The sequence below is a fragment of the Alosa alosa genome, chromosome 5 (genome assembly GCF_017589495.1).
Source record: "Alosa alosa isolate M-15738 ecotype Scorff River chromosome 5, AALO_Geno_1.1, whole genome shotgun sequence".
Taxonomy (NCBI): Eukaryota; Metazoa; Chordata; class Actinopteri; order Clupeiformes; family Clupeidae; genus Alosa; species Alosa alosa.
The window spans coordinates 3967855-3988275 of record NC_063193.1 but is presented as its reverse complement, the minus strand read 5'-3'; the positions used below and the strand labels follow the sequence as shown (position 1 = coordinate 3988275).

Below are 20421 nucleotides of genomic sequence, written 5' to 3'. Positions count from 1 at the left end.
CGGTGTGACAGGCCCATGTGGCCTCTTGAGGCTGAGAGCCTCCCTATGAAGATAAAAAGGCCTGTGGACTGATGGAGATGGGCCATTCATCGGCACGCCTTCACAGAGCTCGCCCTGCGCTGTAAAATCTCATGACCCAAGTGTCCATTCAGAACTGTTTGATCTATATCTGTAGCAATTTGGTTACACAAGTGCTTATCACTGTGATAACAGCCCTGGCAAATGCAAACTATGGCTATCGGCTGGTACTTTAAAATAGCCTAAGTAGGTGTTGGCCATTGGTTATTGCCCTGTAGTATTCCTGCTGAAGCAGCCTATGGACTAAAAGCAGTCTCTGAAGGGCAGCCAATGGGACTGTGCCAGAGACACCTTAATGGTATGGAAATGTGAACTCTTGAACTCTGACCTTGGATTATAAACTTGAAGTAATCAAGCAATCAAAGGCATATAACTACTGTCATCAAAACAGTACGTGTAGGGTTCCCATGCTTGTCTGTCTTGATCTCAGCTTCTCTACCAGTCGAGACTGTTATTTTAGTTTGATTCCAGAATGTATAAAATGTGAACTTGCTGTAAAATACTAGTCATTTCTCATCAAGAGTCTGAAAAGGAAAATGTGAAATATCCACTTACCGTAACAGCCGTGGGACACATTTGTCAAGTGGATAAGCTGAGCGTAATCGAATACGGTCAGGATGAAATCTGTATTTCTCACGGACTTTTTCTCCCTCCTCATTTAATGTTGCGTAGGGTAGTGTGTTTCCAATTAGCCTCTCTTTCCTGGAGAAGTTAGAAAAACTGCAGATTTATCTGTAATTGCATGTGAAAGTGTGACCTTTGTCTGGTTAGTGTTTTCATGAGCAGGAAATTCCACAAAAAGCAAAGCCGTCAGTCTTTGGAAACCCTGGGGCCATTTTCACATGTAGCCTATGTTTTCAAAATAACAGTTTTCATGTGATGGTTTGTTTAGCCTCTGGGCCAAGCAGCATTTCACAGTTCCTTGTTCCCATGGCAAAAATATCTTGATTGATGCCTGAAATGTTAACTATTTGTTTAACAAATTTGCAATATTCCCCAGAGAGTGATGTTAAATCTTTGAAAAACTGGTGGGCCTAACCGTTCTCTGATTGTAAAGGAATACTCAGGTAGCCTAACAGACAACAGGTGCTCCTTGTCCAGCTTGTGACTTACACATTGGGATGGATTTTAATACATTTAATCTACACTAATGATATAAGGTAGGCAGGGTAGGTATTTCACGGCGGCCGTCGTAGCCCCTTGCGTTGGCCGTGACGCCTCTTTGAAAATCAGAGGTTTACAGGCCACGGTGGCCTTGGTGCCCCCTTCTTTAAATATTCTGCTTTGCGTCCTACTAATAGCGATATATATTTAGCCTATGGCCTGTCAATAATCTTAGCATTCACAGCGCAAATTACGCAGTGAAGAAAGTGACAGCGCAAGGAAGAAAGTGCGTCCAAATTAACCCATTCTTCTCAGTTGAACTACTCGCGAAGTAGCCTACTCATCACACAGACATCACAAGTATCACATGAACGAGCTTTTTCTCAGCTTTTAAACGATGTTAGCCGCTAATTGCTGTGGTGAACGGTTCGCGAGAAAAGTAAATATCATTCAATTTAATCATAAATTCTACTGAAGGTTTTGCGTCCATCTCCCTACACATTCATCTCGGTGGAATACTTCACGAACCCTTCGTTTAACATATGACAAACCATATATCAGAATAAACAGCAGACCTTACCGAACAGAAAGGTGTAAAATAGTCCCCTGTACAGTTAGCCGTTCCAGACTAATCCCGTTTTGAATTTGCAGTACATTTCAACATACATGGATGTCTCCAAATTTGGGATTTAAGTTTTACACTGTGTTTAAATTGTTCCACATCATTTCATAACGGGCCAAATACAAAATAAATATTACAAATGTCGCCTAGATATCGGTAAATCAGAGGACAGCTGACAATAAGAGTTTGTGAAAGTAGCCTTAATGATCACAAAATGCTAAGCATGTATCTAGGCTATTTGAGTTTCTTAAAGCTGAGCTGTGCTTAAATTGTTCAATACATGATTTCATAACAGGCCAAATACAAAATAAATGTTAAATATAGCCTAGATATCTGAAAATATTAGATGATCAAATGATTTACAGTTATATGTAATTTGCAATTTGGCCTTGGTGCCCTGACATGTGGCCTTTGTGCCCCCCACCAAATATGCCCAACTGAAGGCCAAGTGGCCTTGCCCCTACAATGGTGAAATTCCAAGCCTGAAGGTAGGTATAATTATCACCAATAATTGATGGTAAAATTATCTAAACAAAACACTCAGGCTCCTAAAATTCCCCAATGCTTTTAAAGTAAGATGAATAGATCTTGGGAATTTATCGCATTAAGAGTGAAATAACATGTTAATTGTAGTTTATTGTAATGGCATGCATTGTCCTAGCCTGGGTGTTCCCATGCTGCCTTGCACGCGATTTGATTCACGCTGCTAAGGCAGCCTGGAGACCATGGAGCAAATTTTCGCCTGAGATAGGGAACCAATCACAGAACAGGGGGGAAAGCAAGACGAAGATGAGCTATGCACAGACGCATTTGATAGACATCCGTGGCACCCAATAAACGGATCTGGGCATTTTTTTCAAATACGGGAAAATGAACGTTTGGTTCCCAGACCACGTCTCATTGAGAAGTGGTGGCGCTAGCCAGGCTAGCATTGTCCCTCAACCCATAACGATCTAATGCACTTCCGGGGGGGTCGGGGTCATCTTGACCATTGCTTAGAGACTAGATGAAAGATGGAAATAATGAACATGACATTAGGCTACTGAATTCACTTTGTGTAGCCACAGTTTTAGGGAAGACTTGACAACCATAGGCCTACACCTGATGACTGGATTTCTCTTCACTTCTCACATTTAAGACAAATGCACAAGCTTAAGTATTAATTTAAAAAAAAAACTGTTATAACAGCAGAGGGGGGCTTAGGAAAAGACATGACATGGTTGCCTAATCATTTAAATAGGCTACATTTTGTCTAACTGACACAGCACATTATCTTAAAGTCTGAAAGTGAAAATCTTTATTTCATTTTATTCAAACTCTTCTTCCAAAGGAGTGCGGATCAACATGGGAGCAGCTTGAGGTGATTTCGAGGTGGGAAGAAAAGCTAGAGAGGTAGCCTACGCTTGGCTATGCGGGGAGACCAATAAATCAGCTGGCCAGCAGGCGCAGCGTGGTTGCTTCACAATCGCCGGGTCAGATCCATAACCCCGCGACAGCTGACCCGGGGGAGCTGACCTCTCGCTCGCTCTCCCTCACTCAACACACCGGTCAGAGGCGCACCGTTGCCGCCTCCCTGGCCACTTGAGAGGAGGCTCCAGCTTTGTGGCACCCCACACCTCCCCACCTTCCGCACACATGAAAGAAGACCAAATTCACTGTGGACCGGACCTTGATGCCGCTTTTTTTTCTTTTTTTGTAGATTTTGAAATTCCGATTTTGGTGAATCCTTGGACACCATGGTTAAAACAAAAACCTATGATAATCGACAACAGACTCTTTGATTCTCAAGTTCTCACACCATTGTTCAGGCATTCGGTTTGCTCTGGTCTCTGTGTTCTCAGCTGATTTTAGCAGTTTTATTGAAAAAAGATACATTTTGAAATCATGCAAACAAGAGTCAGGGAATCCAAGTTAAACATTTTCCAGAAGCTTTTTTGCCCAATACAGCTTAACACATGATTATCATACACATGGCACTGTATTAAATGCATCTGGGTCCAAGCTTAGCTTATGGTCACTAAGCTTTTGTCCTTGAAAAATAAAGTCCACTTGTGCTGGACTTGTGCTGCAAAGGTAGCACAATCATTCATCGGAATACAGGTTCAGAGATGAACCTGATTATTGTGTATTTGTCAACATGTTTTACTGTTGGCCAAAACATTTAAAAATAATCTTTGGTGTTAGTCTTCACTACTTTGGGTTGTGCTTTTATGTTGGCTTCTGACATTTCACAATGATACTTTGTACAGTTTTGTCAATAAAAAAACGATACACATTAGATCATGTGACATTACAAACAATCACAATAGCACTGAAAAAGTGAGTTTGGTTTGTCTCTGAATCAGAGAGAGGGCAGCATGTGCATCAGCAATGCAACATTAAGCCATCCGCAGATCACAACACAACTCAGCCATAGAGAATGAGCTCTCGTGTAGGATGCTGAGGTCCAATCTAAGTCTGACATTTACCCTGAAGAGGTTGAAGGCATGGTGGAGTTTTTGTTGTAGAAAAATACTGTTTCTCTACCTACAAACAGTTCAGCAACCACATGGACAGTGTTTATAAATATCCCATGTGTTGTCCACTTCTGTTGGGAAGGTCTACACAGCATTCATTTTGTTCTTTCCTCTTCTGGACACAAATGCATTTTATTCGTATGTTGATCAACTCTGTCTTTTAACATGCCTTTGAATAAGACCTGTGATGTTTTAAGTTTAGAAACATTTTTATTTTTCAACAACAAAATTCACATGCTGTGCCTTGAAAGAGAAACCAGCCCTTCTTATTATATTTTGTAGTAAGGACTAGCATAATCTGCATTTAAGCAACCATGTCTGCTTATACTTAAATAGTCTCTTCAGCATTACATTTAAGAGCAGGGCCAATCAGAAAACATAAATAACAGATTTAAAAGTGCCAAAAGCATGATATGGGAGAAATATACTATAATTTAGAATGTACATTTTATAAAGGTGGTGTGTGTCATGTTTCCTGTTTTACTCACTGAATGCATTTCTCATTCATTTATTGGTGGAATTAAAGTGTGTCCTTTTAATTCATGCTCCTTTGCCATTGGGCAAAGGTTGTGCATTGTCAGTGTAGTTTTTAAGCATCCAATGCTCTACAGTCTCTTTGGTTTTGTAACACTGAGTGTAAGACACCAAGATCAAAAGCAAAGAAACCACTTTTTGCACTATTTGGATTTTTTACTGTCCAATCTCTTCTTCACAGAGCTGAGAGTCATAAATAAATATTCTGCTCTTCCCACATTTTGTTTCTCCCAGTATCACCTCCCAATCCCCCTCCTGCCTCCCCAACCCCCCATCCATGTCCAGTCTCCTTATCTTGTGCCAGGATCAATATCTCTTAACATCTTACTTATTTTATTACTGCTTTTGGTTTTCCGTGGGGCTGATTGAGAGTTTCTCAGAGGAAATCTTTGGTTTTGCTTAAGTGTCCGTGACATTTAATCATGATTTTCCTTGCAGTTTAATTCCGGCCAGTCAATCAGCTAATCCACCTCGATTGATTCGCTGCTCTCACTGATGGGCTTGCACTCGTTGGGCATCCGCTGGTGTCTGCTCAGCTGCGTGGCCTGTGTGAAGCTCCGGTCGCAGCGCTCGCACCTGTACACACACACATACACACACACACACACACAGAGAGAGAGAGACAGACAGACAGAGCGTTCAGTGCCTCATCCTCACCTTGCTGCTAATGACAGCTGACACATGAAAGTGGCTAGGATCCTGTAGGGCCAGAGGGGTATAATTGCAGGAGCCCTGTCTGAAGGGGACCTGGGGGGGTGATGACGGGAGAGGGGCCCAAGTGATGCGTGACACAGGGGTCCTGTCAATAAATGGCAGAGGAAGGGTCCCCCAGGAGGGGGCCTGTCCAGATAAGGGCCACGCATCATTGTCACTTACAATAGATAAAGAACAAAAAGAGATTCTCAGTAGGGGGGTTACTATCAAAGGAGAGAATCTCCTTCACGTAATAGCACAGGGAAGGAAAGGAAAGAAAACCTTTGGTGTACTCTCTAGTTAAGCTAACAGAATACATTCAAAGTCATTTTCAAACAACAGCACTTTTAATGTACAGTATTAATGACACTTGTGTGTCAAGGTGTGTTCATTAGGTTACAACACTGTAAACGTCAGGACTGTAGCTAGTATATATACCCTGTGAAACAAAATGGCAGTCAAGCAGACAAGACACAAGTAGAATGAGCCAAAGCAGATCTAAATTCTTACAGCAGAAAGACAAAACTGCCAAAGTTCTGTTGAGCGGTGCAGAATAGTTTCAGTGATGCTTTGCAGGGCCAGGGCTAGAGTGGAGAGAGCATCTAGTCTGTATGTCTGTCTGTATGTCTGTCTGTATGTCTGTCTGTCTGTATGTCTGTCTGTCTGTATGTCTGTCTGTATGTCTGTCTGTATGTCTGTCTGTCTGTATGTCTGTCTGTCTGTATGTCTGTCTGTATGTCTGTCTGTCTGTATGTCTGTCTGTCTGTATGTCTGTCTGTATGTCTGTCTGTATGTCTGTCTGTATGTCTGTCTGTATGTCTGTCTGTATGTCTGTCTGTATGTCTGTCTGTATGTCTGTCTGTATGTCTGTCTGTATGTCTGTCTGTATGTCTGTCTGTATGTCTGTCTGTATGTCTGTCTGTCTGTATGTCTGTCTGTCTGTATGTCTGTCTGTATGTCTGTCTGTATGTCTGTCTGTATGTCTGTCTGTATGTCTGTCTGTATGTCTGTCTGTATGTCTGTCTGTCTGTATGTCTGTCTGTCTGTATGTCTGTCTGTCTGTATGTCTGTCTGTATGTCTGTCTGTCTGTATGTCTGTCTGTATGTCTGTCTGTATGTCTGTCTGTATGTCTGTCTGTATGTCTGTCTGTATGTCTGTCTGTCTGTATGTCTGTCTGTCTGTATGTCTGTCTGTATGTCTGTCTGTATGTCTGTCTGTATGTCTGTCTGTATGTCTGTCTGTATGTCTGTCTGTATGTCTGTCTGTATGTCTGTCTGTATGTCTGTCTGTATGTCTGTCTGTCTGTATGTCTGTCTGTATGTCTGTCTGTATGTCTGTCTGTCTGTATGTCTGTCTGTATGTCTGTCTGTCTGTATGTCTGTCTGTATGTCTGTCTGTATGTCTGTCTGTATGTCTGTCTGTCTGTATGTCTGTCTGTATGTCTGTCTGTATGTCTGTCTGTATGTCTGTCTGTCTGTATGTCTGTCTGTCTGTATGTCTGTCTGTATGTCTGTCTGTATGTCTGTCTGTCTGTATGTCTGTCTGTCTGTATGTCTGTCTGTATGTCTGTCTGTCTGTATGTCTGTCTGTCTGTATGTCTGTCTGTCTGTATGTCTATCTGTCTGTATGTCTGTCTGTCTGTCTGTCTGTCTGTCTGTCTGTATGTCTGTCTGTCTGTATGTCTGTCTGTATGTCTGTCTGTATGTCTGTCTGTATGTCTGTCTGTATGTCTGTCTGTATGTCTGTCTGTATGTCTGTCTGTATGTCTGTCTGTATGTCTGTCTGTATGTCTGTCTGTATGTCTGTCTGTCTGTATGTCTGTCTGTATGTCTGTCTGTATGTCTGTCTGTATGTCTGTCTGTATGTCTGTCTGTATGTCTGTCTGTATGTCTGTCTGTATGTCTGTCTGTATGTCTGTCTGTATGTCTGTCTGTATGTCTGTCTGTATGTCTGTCTGTATGTCTGTCTGTCTGTATGTCTGTCTGTATGTCTGTCTGTATGTCTGTCTGTCTGTATGTCTGTCTGTATGTCTGTCTGTCTGTATGTCTGTCTGTATGTCTGTCTGTATGTCTGTCTGTCTGTATGTCTGTCTGTCTGTATGTGTGTCTTGTGTGTGTGTGTGTGTGTGTGTGTGTGTGTGTGTGTGTGTGTGTGTGTGTAGGCGTGCATGCGTGTGTGCGTACGTATGTCTGTCTGTCTGTATGTCTGTCTGTATGTCTGTCTGTCTCTGTGTGTGTGTGTGGTGTGTGTGTGTGTGTGTGTGTGTATTGGTCACATGTGGTGGTCGGTGAGAGGGAGAGTGAGTACTCACTGTTACTTACTTGAATGGCTTCTCCCCAGTGTGTGTGCGGATGTGGTTGTTGAGTGTAGTTGCTCCAGCGAAGGCTCGGCCACAGTAGCCACACTTGAAGGGCCGGTCGCTTGAGTGTGTGACCACGTGGTTCCGCAGCTCCGACGGCTGGGAGAAGGACTGTGAGCAGTGGCCACACTGGTATGGTCTACACACACACACACACACACACACACACACACACACACACATATACAGAGAGAGAGAGAAAAAGGGGGTTAACCCCCATGGCTGTTACCATGGCACCATGACCCTTCATCAACAATGAGATGTGGTGTTGCGTTGAACCATCCATCACTGTGCACTCAGTTCACCAGCACAGGGCTGAAGCACACAGTGAGAGATAGAGATTTGGATTCTCTCTCATGCTTTGGCCATGCACAAGACAACACCAGTTTCTGCTTATTTACTGAAGTCTGCTGTCTAAACATGGGGAAATATACAGAACACTGAAAAGCACCCTGATAGGGTATCATGTCACTGAATAAGACTATTTCTCTGAAATCATCTATTGTCAAATGACATTAACATAAACATAACATAACATAAACATTAAGATCATGCTATTTTTTTCACAAATCCTCAGATGTTCATGGAAGTATTTTTTCTCAATTTCTCAAATCTGCTTTCACTGTGTCTTTTCACGGTGCAGAACACAGAATCGGTAACAATTCAATAAAAACAATGAACTGAAAGAATAATGTTTTGTACCACCCAAATCATGCCATGACCCAAATCCTGTTTCCCCTCACTTCAGTTTGTATTCTGTGCCGCCTGGATCACAGGGGCTTGGTGGCTGACATAGAGCACGATTTACTGGAAGGTTTTTCTGGGAGAAGATGCATCGATTGTGAATATTTTAACGTGATTAATGTGTGCAAAGTATTTACTATGGCGGCACTTATGATTAATGTGGGTGTATTGTTTATTGCAGCTCTGGGTTTACAGGAGCGCAATACAACAGATAAATACTTCCTGTGCCCAAATGGCCTATCATCTCTGGGAACTGCTTCAGCTACACTTCTCCCTATGATACTTAAGGCACACACATTGCTAAACCTACAGCACAACAAAAACGCAGCATTGTTAAATTAACCCAACACCCCCAGGCCCTGTTTCTGTGTACTCTTAAGTCCCTCACAGTCCCAAGATCATCCACTTGCTCTATACATTGCCATTATGGGAATTAAGATATTTATGATTATAACTACAGACCTATGAAAGCAAATAACATTGCACAACGTAATCCCGTAATGTGAATCAAGATGTCATCAGATGTGAAAGTTGAGCAATTTTGTGCTAGATTAAACAAATTAATTGGTTTTCTTAACATGTACTGTATCTGTGGACGAGCAAATGCTCTCCTGTCTAGATCAAAAGTTAATGCACTCCACTGTGACAGGCTGATCTATTAAAAGCTCTTTATCTACAATAATTCACACGTAGAAGTAATTCCAGCTTGTCCTTTCTGCATTAAAACAAAGCTGTTTCAGTTGAACTGTCATAAATCACCCCACACTTTGCGTCAATAATGAATCAATGATCAACAAAATGACTCTTCAGAAAACCTTTAATCCAGATCCACTGAGGAGCTCCACACCATCGATGAAACTATTAAACGTTAGTGGGCAGATAATGCACTTGATATTCAAAAGGAGGTAATTAAGTGATAGGAGATAGACAAAAGACCACATAAAAGCCAGTCAATGGAAAACGGTGTTGCTCTTCCTGATAATTAATCTCACCAGTGAAAGATGAGAATGAACTGTGATCATCAGCGTAATTGGGACATAGACATTCTCTCAACTCGGTTGAATATTCATTCACAGTGCAGCTTTGAAACTGTTGTAATCAAGAATATTTTGACTGCATGAAGAGGCGTGAAAAAATGCAATATGATGCGATTCTCTATTGATCTGTAAAATTTCTGGGTGCTGGGCTACAGTGCATTTTTTACAGCTTTCTGGGTTCATTTCTGCAATACAGATGGTCGGCAACTTTTACTTTCAAAAGAACCATCTTCTTTGACAAGAAAACAATCTGTCTGGAGCAGCAAGTTTGGCCTTCATTCTCAGCCCAGTCTCAGGGGTGGTGAAAGCAAAGTTCTCCAAGCACTATAAAGTATTTTCATATAAGTTAATTTAATAATAATTTAATATATACTATAAGTTTTACTGCAAAGATTTTGATAAATTACCATTTCTAGTTTGGGAAAAGACCACTCAAGCCACCACAGAGTTTGGTAAAGGGACGTCAGGATGTGACATGACGCATTCTAGTCGCCAAATAGTAAAACCATTTCTATGTTTTCTCCACATTTTGCTCAGTGTATAGGATACATATTTTTCACAAGTCAATAACATAAGGATGGCTTTAAGCTAAAAAATTATATCAAAATGGAAAAAAATAGTTTATTAATTTCCATTTTTAGACAAAGCCAGGGAGCCCCTAGAGTGGGGCTAAAGAGCCGCATGTGGCCCCTGCTCTATAGCTACAGTAACTAAGCGGTACACAATATGGCCAATTTGTCTCCATCTCCTACTCCATCCCCAACTCTTGCAACTTTTGTGTATGTAAATGAGTGTGTTCATGTGTGTGTTAGTGTATATGTGTGCTTCTCTGTGTGTGTGTGTGTGTAAGTCGTTGCCTGGGACTCGTTGCTAAGGGCTGCTTACATTTTGTGATAGCGTGCCTTCAAAATAGCTGTGCTTATATGCGCTTTTCACTTTAAACCAGGTTTTTCTGGGTCAGTGGCGTGATGATTTTTAGTGGGTGTAAGATAACGATTATTGGATTATGCACCTGACCACACCTATTTTTTTAATTGACATGCCCCTGGGCGCAATGTTCAATTGAACTGAAGCCCATGGTGAAAAAATCATCACTGCCTTGAGTGTAAGATAGGAACAGCACTTGTGTCGTGCTTCCCGCCACATTGAGCCAGGTGTAAGATAGGGCCCATAATTACAGTCATTCTTAGACACAGTTATTACAGTCTTTCCCATTAGACACTAGCCTGGTATCACCAGACTCATGGGCATACCTGTCAACATTTAGCTTTCCAAAAAAGGGAGCTTTCACGTTTCATACGCGTGTTTCAACACTGCATTTCGGTCGTTGCTTTTACCTTACCATTACCTTACGCATGCCAGTTATGTATCCACCAGCTGCCTGCCTGCAGCCTACTTCCAAAACTCCAAAGCTGCTTGCTGTCAGATTTGGTTCCGAGGGAACAAGTTCAGTGTATCAACAACACTCAATAACAGTTTATGTGATCAATTAAATTCCCAACAATTTCACAACAGCTAGTTCTGGAGTAGGCCATTCAACTAGCCCGCTTGCTTACGACGAGACTCAGCAGTTGGCACCCGCTTCCTTATTTTGGTTTTTGGATTGCCAGGGTTTAGCCTATGACAAAACAGTTGAAATTGAAACTAAGTAATCGTGTATGTGTAGGGTGTATTTCATACACAACCTGGCAACATGAATGGATCAATGATTTTAAAATGAAGTTGGATGGCCATGCAAATTACGGGAGTTTTCCGGGAGAAATAACAAAACGGGAGGGTGCTGGGAGATGACCTTGAAATACGGGAGAAACCCGGGAAAAACGGTAGTGTTGACAGGTATGCTCATGGGTACTCTCCATTTGGAAATGTTTCCAACCCTAGCATCATAATCGCTGTACTTTGTAATAAGACTAATGGACAAATGAAATGATTTTCTAGGCTGATTTGACATGGAACTACTCTCATTCCTGCATAATAATCTGCTGCAGCTCAAACTTGTTGCTGGAAGTTACAGCCTACCAGGACTATTTTCAGGTGCTGCATGATATCATTGTGCTGCTGCGCCCATGGTACGTTCGCAATGTTCCTTGATTATTACGCCAGAATGAGAGTAGCCTATAGTTCCATGTCAAATCATCCTAGAAAATCACCACGTTTCATTTTCCGTTAGTCTTATTACACTTTCTAACTTAAGAAGAGACACGTTTTAAATAGGAAAATGACTGGAATTCTAAGTCACTTTTAAGCGTGGTGCTAGCGGGCGAGATGGTAATGGTCTAATCCAACTCAATGATCTATGCTAGGCTGGAACGGCTGGATGAACTGGAGAAAGATAAAAATCAATTGTTTAACTCGAGGGGAGGTGGAAAATGAGCGTAGTTCCCCAAATGGTGGAATATCCCTTTAAACAATCGTTTTTTTTTTTCCTAGCTCGAGTTGCTGCAGCCAACAGCTAAAGCAGTCAGGCAGCTACAGCGCTACACTCTGGGGGCATGAACACGGGGGCTCATGAACATGCCCCCAGAGTGTAGCACCCTAGCTGCCTGGAAGCTCTTACTATTGGCTGCAGCAACTCAAAGCTAGGGAAAACTAATTGTTTTTGTTTTTTATAGTACTCGGTGATCTCGGAAAACAGACGTCTAAATATAAAAGAATTTGGTATACAAGCCCTTGGCCTCTTCTTTAGTGGTTTTCACAATTTGTTTTCATTTTGTTATTTTGTGGTCCCTTGAGAGTAGGGTGACCAAACATCCCTATTTCCCGGTCATCTGACTTTCGATCTTTGGTGTCGAACTATGGAAATATGGAAAGCTGAAATGATTTTTCATATTTAATTCCTATACACATTTTTCCTTAGGACCCAATGTGTTTAATGTCCTATAGTGATGACTGATGACGTAAAATATATATTTATACTATATTTTGTCCATATAGAGTAGGAAAAACATCAGACCCAATCCATGACAAAATGGCATGTGTATCACCATCATGCCACAGGAAACCATACCGCTTGTGTACTTTCTGTGGCTTAGCTGGACTGGACCATTTTAACTTCACCACAACTTCAAAAGTAGTGGTCAACAAATTTGGAACATGAAGTAATACAGATGACTATGTCTAACTATAGAGATGCACTGCTGTCAACTCATGCAAGGTTAGGTAGGAACATGAATTTATAGTATAGGACTGAGCAGATGTCTACTTGACTGGCACTTGGTAAGCATAAAACAGGGCACGGCACGAGTCTCCTATTTTTCCTGTACATGCAAATGCTGTATGGCTGTTTTAGAGGTATGACTTTTGATATGAAAAAATGGCCCAGGCCCTTTCCTGCACACAGTGTTATGTTGTCTCTGGAGTGTGCATTGTCTCTCCTTTAGTCAGATTGGAGTATATCTCCTCGGGTTTATGTCCTACAGTGAGATGTGAGTGTATATTCTACATTGATTGATAGGCCTGAGTTAAAATGGAAGAAAAACCCTCTTGCCCAGAAAAATAGAGGTCAGCAAAACAGATAAGCAAAACGATTTTCCCCTCGTGATGATATACTAGAGTCATTTATCTTAGCCCAAATGTACATATAAACTAAACATCAATAAATATGTATAAGCCGAAGCCATAAACCACCAAAGGAGCCATTTTAAACAGATGTGCTGGGTCATTTGCTATGAGCATAGGCTGAGCCTCCAAATATCAACACATCTAGATTCCCTTGTTCAGCTGAATTTTATCTCCACCCCAGGGTCATAAAGTTAACTATTGACAAACACTGACATTGACTTCAACTCTAGGCTATCTGTGCCACATTTTTCTTCTGTATGAATATTAGTTTATTGAATAAGTGGCATCTGTTTTCCTCTGCATCACAGTTAGAGAAGGTATTTCTCTGTGACAGGGCCTGCTGATTAATAGGTCTATATGCGCCCAAGAAAAATAGAGCTAAGCAAAAAAATTCCAATACACCCCACACCGAATTTAATTAGGTTTAGAGATGTTACACACTGTGTTTGAACCCTAAAACTGTGACAGCTGGTCCAGCAGATTTCCTTAATACTGTAGTGGAATGAGTTAGAAGTGTTGTCTGCGGATGAATAGCCCAGCATCAGCAGGCCTGATACACATGCTTAGTTCACATTATTTACATGGCTACCAGCCATGCAGCCTGCTGTCAGGGGGGCAGAGGGCCGCGCCGGGCCGCACCACGCGTCACAAACCCTGGGGAGGAAGAGTAATGGCCGGCCTGCTAAGTGACCGCACACCCATCTGGGTCAGCCGCAGCACACAGCTTACAAGGGGCTTCAGATCTTACATGAGAACTCCAACTCCACTGCTCAGAAATGCTGCACCTGAGAGAGGCTGTGCAATACACTTGCTCAGAGCCATTGTGAACAAAGGAGCAAACACAGGAAACAGCTTCCCAGCTTGTTTGTTGAAGGCTTGGTCTACTCAAGTGAAGAGACTGTTGCAAGGGAATGTTGGGAATGTTGCATGGGCCTGAAAGCAGATTTGGACATCTCGATTGTAAGGGAATACATTAAAAAAACACTTTTTGTAAAACACAAACCTCTGCTCAAGATCTGTGTCTAAATTGCAGCCAGGGGTTATATGTCATAGCCTATAAGCCCTGCTATGTGTAGCCATGCCAGCAGGGCGGGTGGGATCACTGTGCAAAGTGTTAGCCCCTCTGGTCTTCTAGGCTATTTAGATATCAAATCTCTGGACAGAATCCCACACAATAGACCTTTGGGAATTTCTCTTGCCTGGAGGGACTTGTAGTTTGTTGGTGAGATGGAGCTCAAAGGCTCTACACTGATGCTCAGAGGCAGGTTATTGAATCCTGCACATCAGCAAATAACTTTAACAGCCATGAGCCTGTAACAGCCTCATTTCACTAGTTTGTCCATCAAAGCGCTTGATTTCGTATGCCAACAATTAGCATGCTTGGTTGGTAGCTGGACGACGTCCTGGTATGCCTTTAGTGAAGATCACATGCATGATGTCCGGTGACACCCCTCTCCAGTGATGCACTGGAGTGTCACAACGTGGCCAGCTGAGGCCAGTTCAAACCTCCTATGCAGAGGTGGGGTGAACGAGAGCTGTCAATGCTCCTGTCCCTGGACATCTAAACGGAGGCATAACTTCTAAACTTCATACGCATAACTTCTCAACATAACGTTTCAAACTAATGTTTTCTTTATGCTCTTGTATCACTTAAAGGTACAGTCAGGGATTTTCACGATTCCACCCCAACATTTTTTTGTCACATTTAGCAATCATCTCCTTATGAACGGTCTGTAGGCAGCCAAGGCTCCGAAAACTAGAAACAAACAAAGTGGGGGCAGCCTATCTAAGCTAATAAATGTAAATATCAACATACACGACTTCCTGCACAATCCCCGACTGCACCTTTAAAGGGGCCTCTTCGCATCGTGCCTAACAACGCCCCTTAGTTGTCCTAAAATCATTGGGACCTACAGCCTACAAAAGAAACACTGTAGTCACACACAAAAGAACAAAGATAATGTTAATTATTGTAAATTCAGCCTGTAGCAACATAAACAGTTTGTCAAGGAGTAAAAGGACTTTGGTCTACCAAATCAGCTCACTATAGGGCTCACCTATATTACACTGCATGTAAACCATATTTCATTTTTATGTTATTATACATGATATGATAAGTAGAAAGATTATATACATATCAAAGTTAGGTTCAACTTTGATTAGATGTGTACATCTCCTAAAACGGATCCACTCAAACCAACTTCAAACACTAATACAACTACTATTCTGAACTGTGACTTTTTTGTGCAGTTAAAAGTGTCAGCACTTGTGACATAACAAGTTTCATGTTTCAGAAAATAGCCCAGTGTTTATGCCTATATAAACTGTTGACATCTTGTTAATCTGACTAAAGACATAAATACTTAAATCTACCAAATGTGCCAGGGGTCTTAAATATATGCCAGTAATTCACATGCTGACTTCCAGCCAGACACAATGACATGTTCCTGGTATGCCTGAAGAAAACAGGATTCATATTAATAGTGAGCACTACAGCTGCTATTAAGTACATACACTGTATGTTAGCTAAATCCTGAAGGATTAGGACTGTTTTTTAATGCTTTGGGGAAATAATTTGTCTTTCTCTGTTGAAATTGATGGGTTATTTTCCATTTTCATGGTAAAGACAAGTCAACCAGTTTTTCAACAATTTCTTAACATGAAGACTTATTGCACGTTACATTAAAACTAAAAACTTACTTCTACCTATTCACTTCATCCTACATAATTTAGCACCAGGGAGCTGCATGGACCTGCTCTAGGGTCTGGTGTATAATCAATTATGTATTTCAACAATTTCCCAGCAGGGCTCCCTATGGAATATATTTAGTGTCCTTTTGTATGAAAATGAGCTAATTAGGAACATTTCACATCACTGTTATTGGCTTTTGACCTCCTTAGGCTAGAGATGCACCGATTGATCGGCTGGTGACCAGATTTGGACGATTTTCATGTGATCGGCCATGACCGGCGACCGGCCGGACAGTCTGAGACATGCCGATTTCGTGCCGGTCAAATGCACTCATGCACCACACTTGAAACATCACCACCCAGCTGAGTTTGCAAAGTTTGAAGAAGCTAGCAAAGGCCAACACTCAGGACTGGATGTACAAAGAAAGCGCTAATACCGAGTATTTCTATGCACAAAGAGCGAACGCTGTGCTTTGCCATATTGCATGGAATTTGGGCTACTAAGATGTCACTTCATTATCTTCATAAACAGCACTCATCACCGCCCTTCCCCGCCCCTCTACAACACTAATTGCCCACAGCTGAACCACAAGTGCAGTTGGAGTTAACCGATTGTGACATTAAAAAGAATCAGTTTAGCGTATCATACATGATAATAGGATGTCAACAAGCAGCAACACACAGAGTAGGCCTAGTGGTTCTACTCCACTTAAAGAAATAGGATACTCGATCTATTTACTGCACGTAGACTACGGCTATGACTGGGAAGTGGATGTTGTGAAAGTGAACATACGAAAGTTTATTAGAAAGGCAAAAAAAGTTAAAGTTGCTTTTGACATAGTAGCCTACAATGAAGAAAATTTTAATTTTATAATTTACCCATTTAACCAGAATTACACCTGTGGCGGAAGTTTTTCACCGCAAAACAGACACGCTGTTTTCACACATATGCAGTCAATCGCTAACCAATGGCTATTAGCACTTCTCCCCTGTGTTTGCGTGATACTCCCACTTTTCATGCATATGAACATATGGTCCATGGCAGCATGTTCAGCATCTGGGAAGCATTATAGTTTGATGCTGCAGCTTAAGTTAGACTTGAAGAAGAATCTGTGTGTTGACCTATACCTATACCTATACCTATACCAGGGCCTTACCTGTCTGGGTTCTGTGGGCACACGTGCATCTGCAGTAGTATGCGTTGGGTGAAGGTCTTGAAACACTGGCCACACTTCCAGAGATGCCAGTCGCTGAACTCTGAGCTCAGCTGGCTGGTGGAGGTGGGGCTCGCTAGCACACGCTGGTTCTTGGAGCCCATCTGGTTGTAGCCGGAGTCAGCTGGACCACCCTTGTCCATCAGAGAGAAGCCTCGTGGGCAGGGCGAGTGGGGGAAGACCATGGAGCGCAGCAGGACGCCAGAGGATCCCCCCTTCCCACCCTTACTGAAGGGCTGGAGGCTCTCCTGCCGGGACATCGCCTCGATGACAGTGGCGGGGACATTTACTGTGGTCATGAACAAGAGGAACATGCAGACCATAAGAAAGCTGTACAGACCAACAGATAAGCAGATGAATGGAACAACAAGACAGGTACAGATGTTAAGCTTTGATTTTGGATTGGCCATTGCAATCCCACAGAGGGACATCATTTGTTGCATCGACATTGGAGTCATTTCCTTCAGAGACATTTCCTGCAACTTAAGCTATTTGTTTTTATGCAAACTCCTGTCACTTCAGCAGCTTCATACTTTCCTTCTCTCATCCCCCTTTTTTGTGTACAAAATGGCTGAGCCAAATGTCTCTTGCAATGACATCAATGACGGTAAAACGCAATCATCACTGCTTTGCAAACCAGCGCCCAAAACACTTCTCTTAAGTTGCCATGAGCAAAACCATGTGCGTCCTTAACAGTAGTTTCTAATGAAAACTCAACATGGAGGAAGTCCCCACCATGACAAGTCATCCTTAAGAAAACCACACTCCACATTCCAGCTATCGCAACATGCTGTGTACACAAACACAGCACCGCTACACTGTAATGTGATACATGTGGGATGAAGACTGTGGCATCCTTATTCAATAAAGTCTGCTCATCTAATGCAATAAAACTGAAATCAGGCTTTTTTTTCAGAACTTAGTTTCTATGTAAGATCTTTGATCACTGGTAAATTTCAACTGGGATATGTGTGATTAAAGCTAACTTTTGAAAATGTGCATGGATAGGACTTTGCATGGGAGAGGAGTGCATTCAGTTCCCATTGAAATGTTTTCCAACATACTGATTTATTGAAATGTCACTTAAAATGTATGTTAGTGTATGATAGTGGAAAAAGTAAGTAATCTTTTCATTGGTAAAACAAAAGACTCCCTCTACTCAGTTTTGTGATGAACAGAACTTGATGACTACCAACTACTTTTTGTGCTCATATATTCTTTCTGTAAACGTAATATCCTAAATAATGTCACTGCACGGACACCTTATATTGCACCCAGCACAACACCAAGATGAATGCAAAATAAAGTGGTTCTTGCTCTGGTATTACAAGCTAGAATTTACCACTGTCAACAAAATGTTTTAGAAACATCATAATCATTTTACCGAAAAGTATAGATGCAATTATACAGCAGACAAAGTTAGATTGATTTTAAACCCACCAATGAACTGCAATCTATTAACAACTGAAACAATGTTCTCCATTTTCATATAGTTAAAATATTGCAGTCTTAGGTGCCCTCACGGGCATACTGTCAACTCGTTTAGGTGTGTCATCTTTGTTTCAAACCACACACATCCATGTCTAATCTCAGCCCTCAGTCTCAAAAATTACAAAATACAAAATTATAAAGTAGTCACAAATATCAATTTAATAATAACCAGGTAGGCTAGCTTTGTCTACCATGGTGGATTGAACTGTACTGGGGTTGTTGTAATTTATTACACAACGACAATTTAACAATTTCATATTTAAGACCTAAAACCACAAAAATGTCACAAGTGCACTGATCATCTCATAATCAGCATCTGGTGGTATGATTGGCTCAGAGGAAGTATTAAATGACACACCTTCAAATATACCTTTTCACTCATCATTGAGCTCAATGTACCATAATAGTATTTGTTACAGTTGCTTACAGTAAGGAGTATTCGGCCACGTTCACATGTTGCTTACAGTAAAGAGTATTAAGCAATGTTTACATGTTGCTTATAGTAGGCTAAAGAGTATTAGGCCATGTTACATGTTGCTAACAGTAAAGAGTATTAGGCCATTATGTTACTACATGTTGCTACAGTAAAGAGTATTAGGCTATGTTTGTTGCTAACAGTAAAGAGTATTAGGCTATGTTTGTTGCTAACAGTAAAGAGTATTAGGCCATGTTTGTTGCTAACAGTAAAGAGTATTAGGCCATGTTTGTTGCTAACAGTAAAGAGTATTAGGCAATGTTACATGTCGCTAATAGTAAAGAGTATTAGGCCATGTTTACATGTTGCTAACAGTAAAGAGTATTAGGCCATGTTTACATGTTGCTAGGAGGGGCACTTTAAGCACAGTTCAGGTATAAAAGCCTCTGTGCCTTCTTGACCGTGGTCCACTCAAATGAAGCCATTTGTGTTTGTGATTATGTTTATACGCACTGTCACCGTCCACTCCAGTGTGAGTTTTATGGCTTTCTTCTGTCCTCATTGTTTGCCACGTTCTTCATGCACAGCATTATGTCCTCAGGATAATACTGCATGCTCAGGAAAACAGTTTACATAGAGTGGCAGTCGTCTAAACAAAACTGCAACCAGACTAAAGTCATAAAATGTCCAATGTGTAAACAGAGAATTGTCAAATGTTGTCAGTTGTCCAGGACCTCCTTCTGGTAAGTGAGCACAGAGAAGCCCAATGTGAGCTGTGAGAGGACATGAATGATGACTTCAGGCCAGGAGATGAGTTAGTGATCAAATGTCTTCAAAACTAGTACTAGTAATAGTATACAAAGCAGTGGTATATATAGAAAATACAATGTTGCATGCCCTAAAAAGGAATGTGTTAAATACCCAAACTAGTGGTATGTTTTCATTATGTCATGCTGCATAATGAGTATGATATCTATTAAATTACCCACAATTGATGGCCATTTCATCCTTTACTTTCTTTTAATGTCCACAGTGGTTTGGACTGTTGGTTCCATTTCAAAACACACTAGCCCAACATTAGCTTCAATTCATTTTCAGATGTTGGTTATTTGGTCTATATTTAATATATATATCTAAATCTGTGTTAAACACAAGTGAGTAATGTACATGACATGTACAACAACAGTGGTCTACCAAGCAATATACCACTGTAGAAGACAATTCCCTATGAATCCCAAATAATGTGATGATCAGTTTTTTTCGATGTTTACTTCTTAGAGTAATTGAACCATCCGTGAAATTCTACTATCCCTGCCACTGCCCAGCTACCTGGTGAACCTGGACTGAAGAACTCACTTTTT

At 41.4% G+C, this 20421-nt stretch overlaps 1 protein-coding gene across 2 annotated transcripts in view; it reads right to left on the bottom strand.

Moving 5' to 3' along the window:
- Positions 1-3593: 3593 nt before the first annotated feature.
- prdm6 (PR domain containing 6) overlaps positions 3594-20421 on the bottom strand; it is a 36610-nt gene continuing 19782 nt past the window's right edge. The window contains exons 6-8 of one of the 2 annotated variants that reach the window (XM_048243742.1): positions 17098-17443; positions 7870-8046; positions 3594-5430 (exon numbers count right to left, since the gene is read on the bottom strand). In XM_048243742.1, coding sequence (XP_048099699.1) covers positions 5316-5430; positions 7870-8046; positions 17098-17443 — 638 coding nt within the window. In that variant the 3' untranslated portion in view covers positions 3594-5315. Of the gene's footprint in view, positions 5431-7859; positions 8047-17097; positions 17444-20421 lie in introns of both variants that reach the window. The other variant, XM_048243743.1, reaches the window with a different exon arrangement.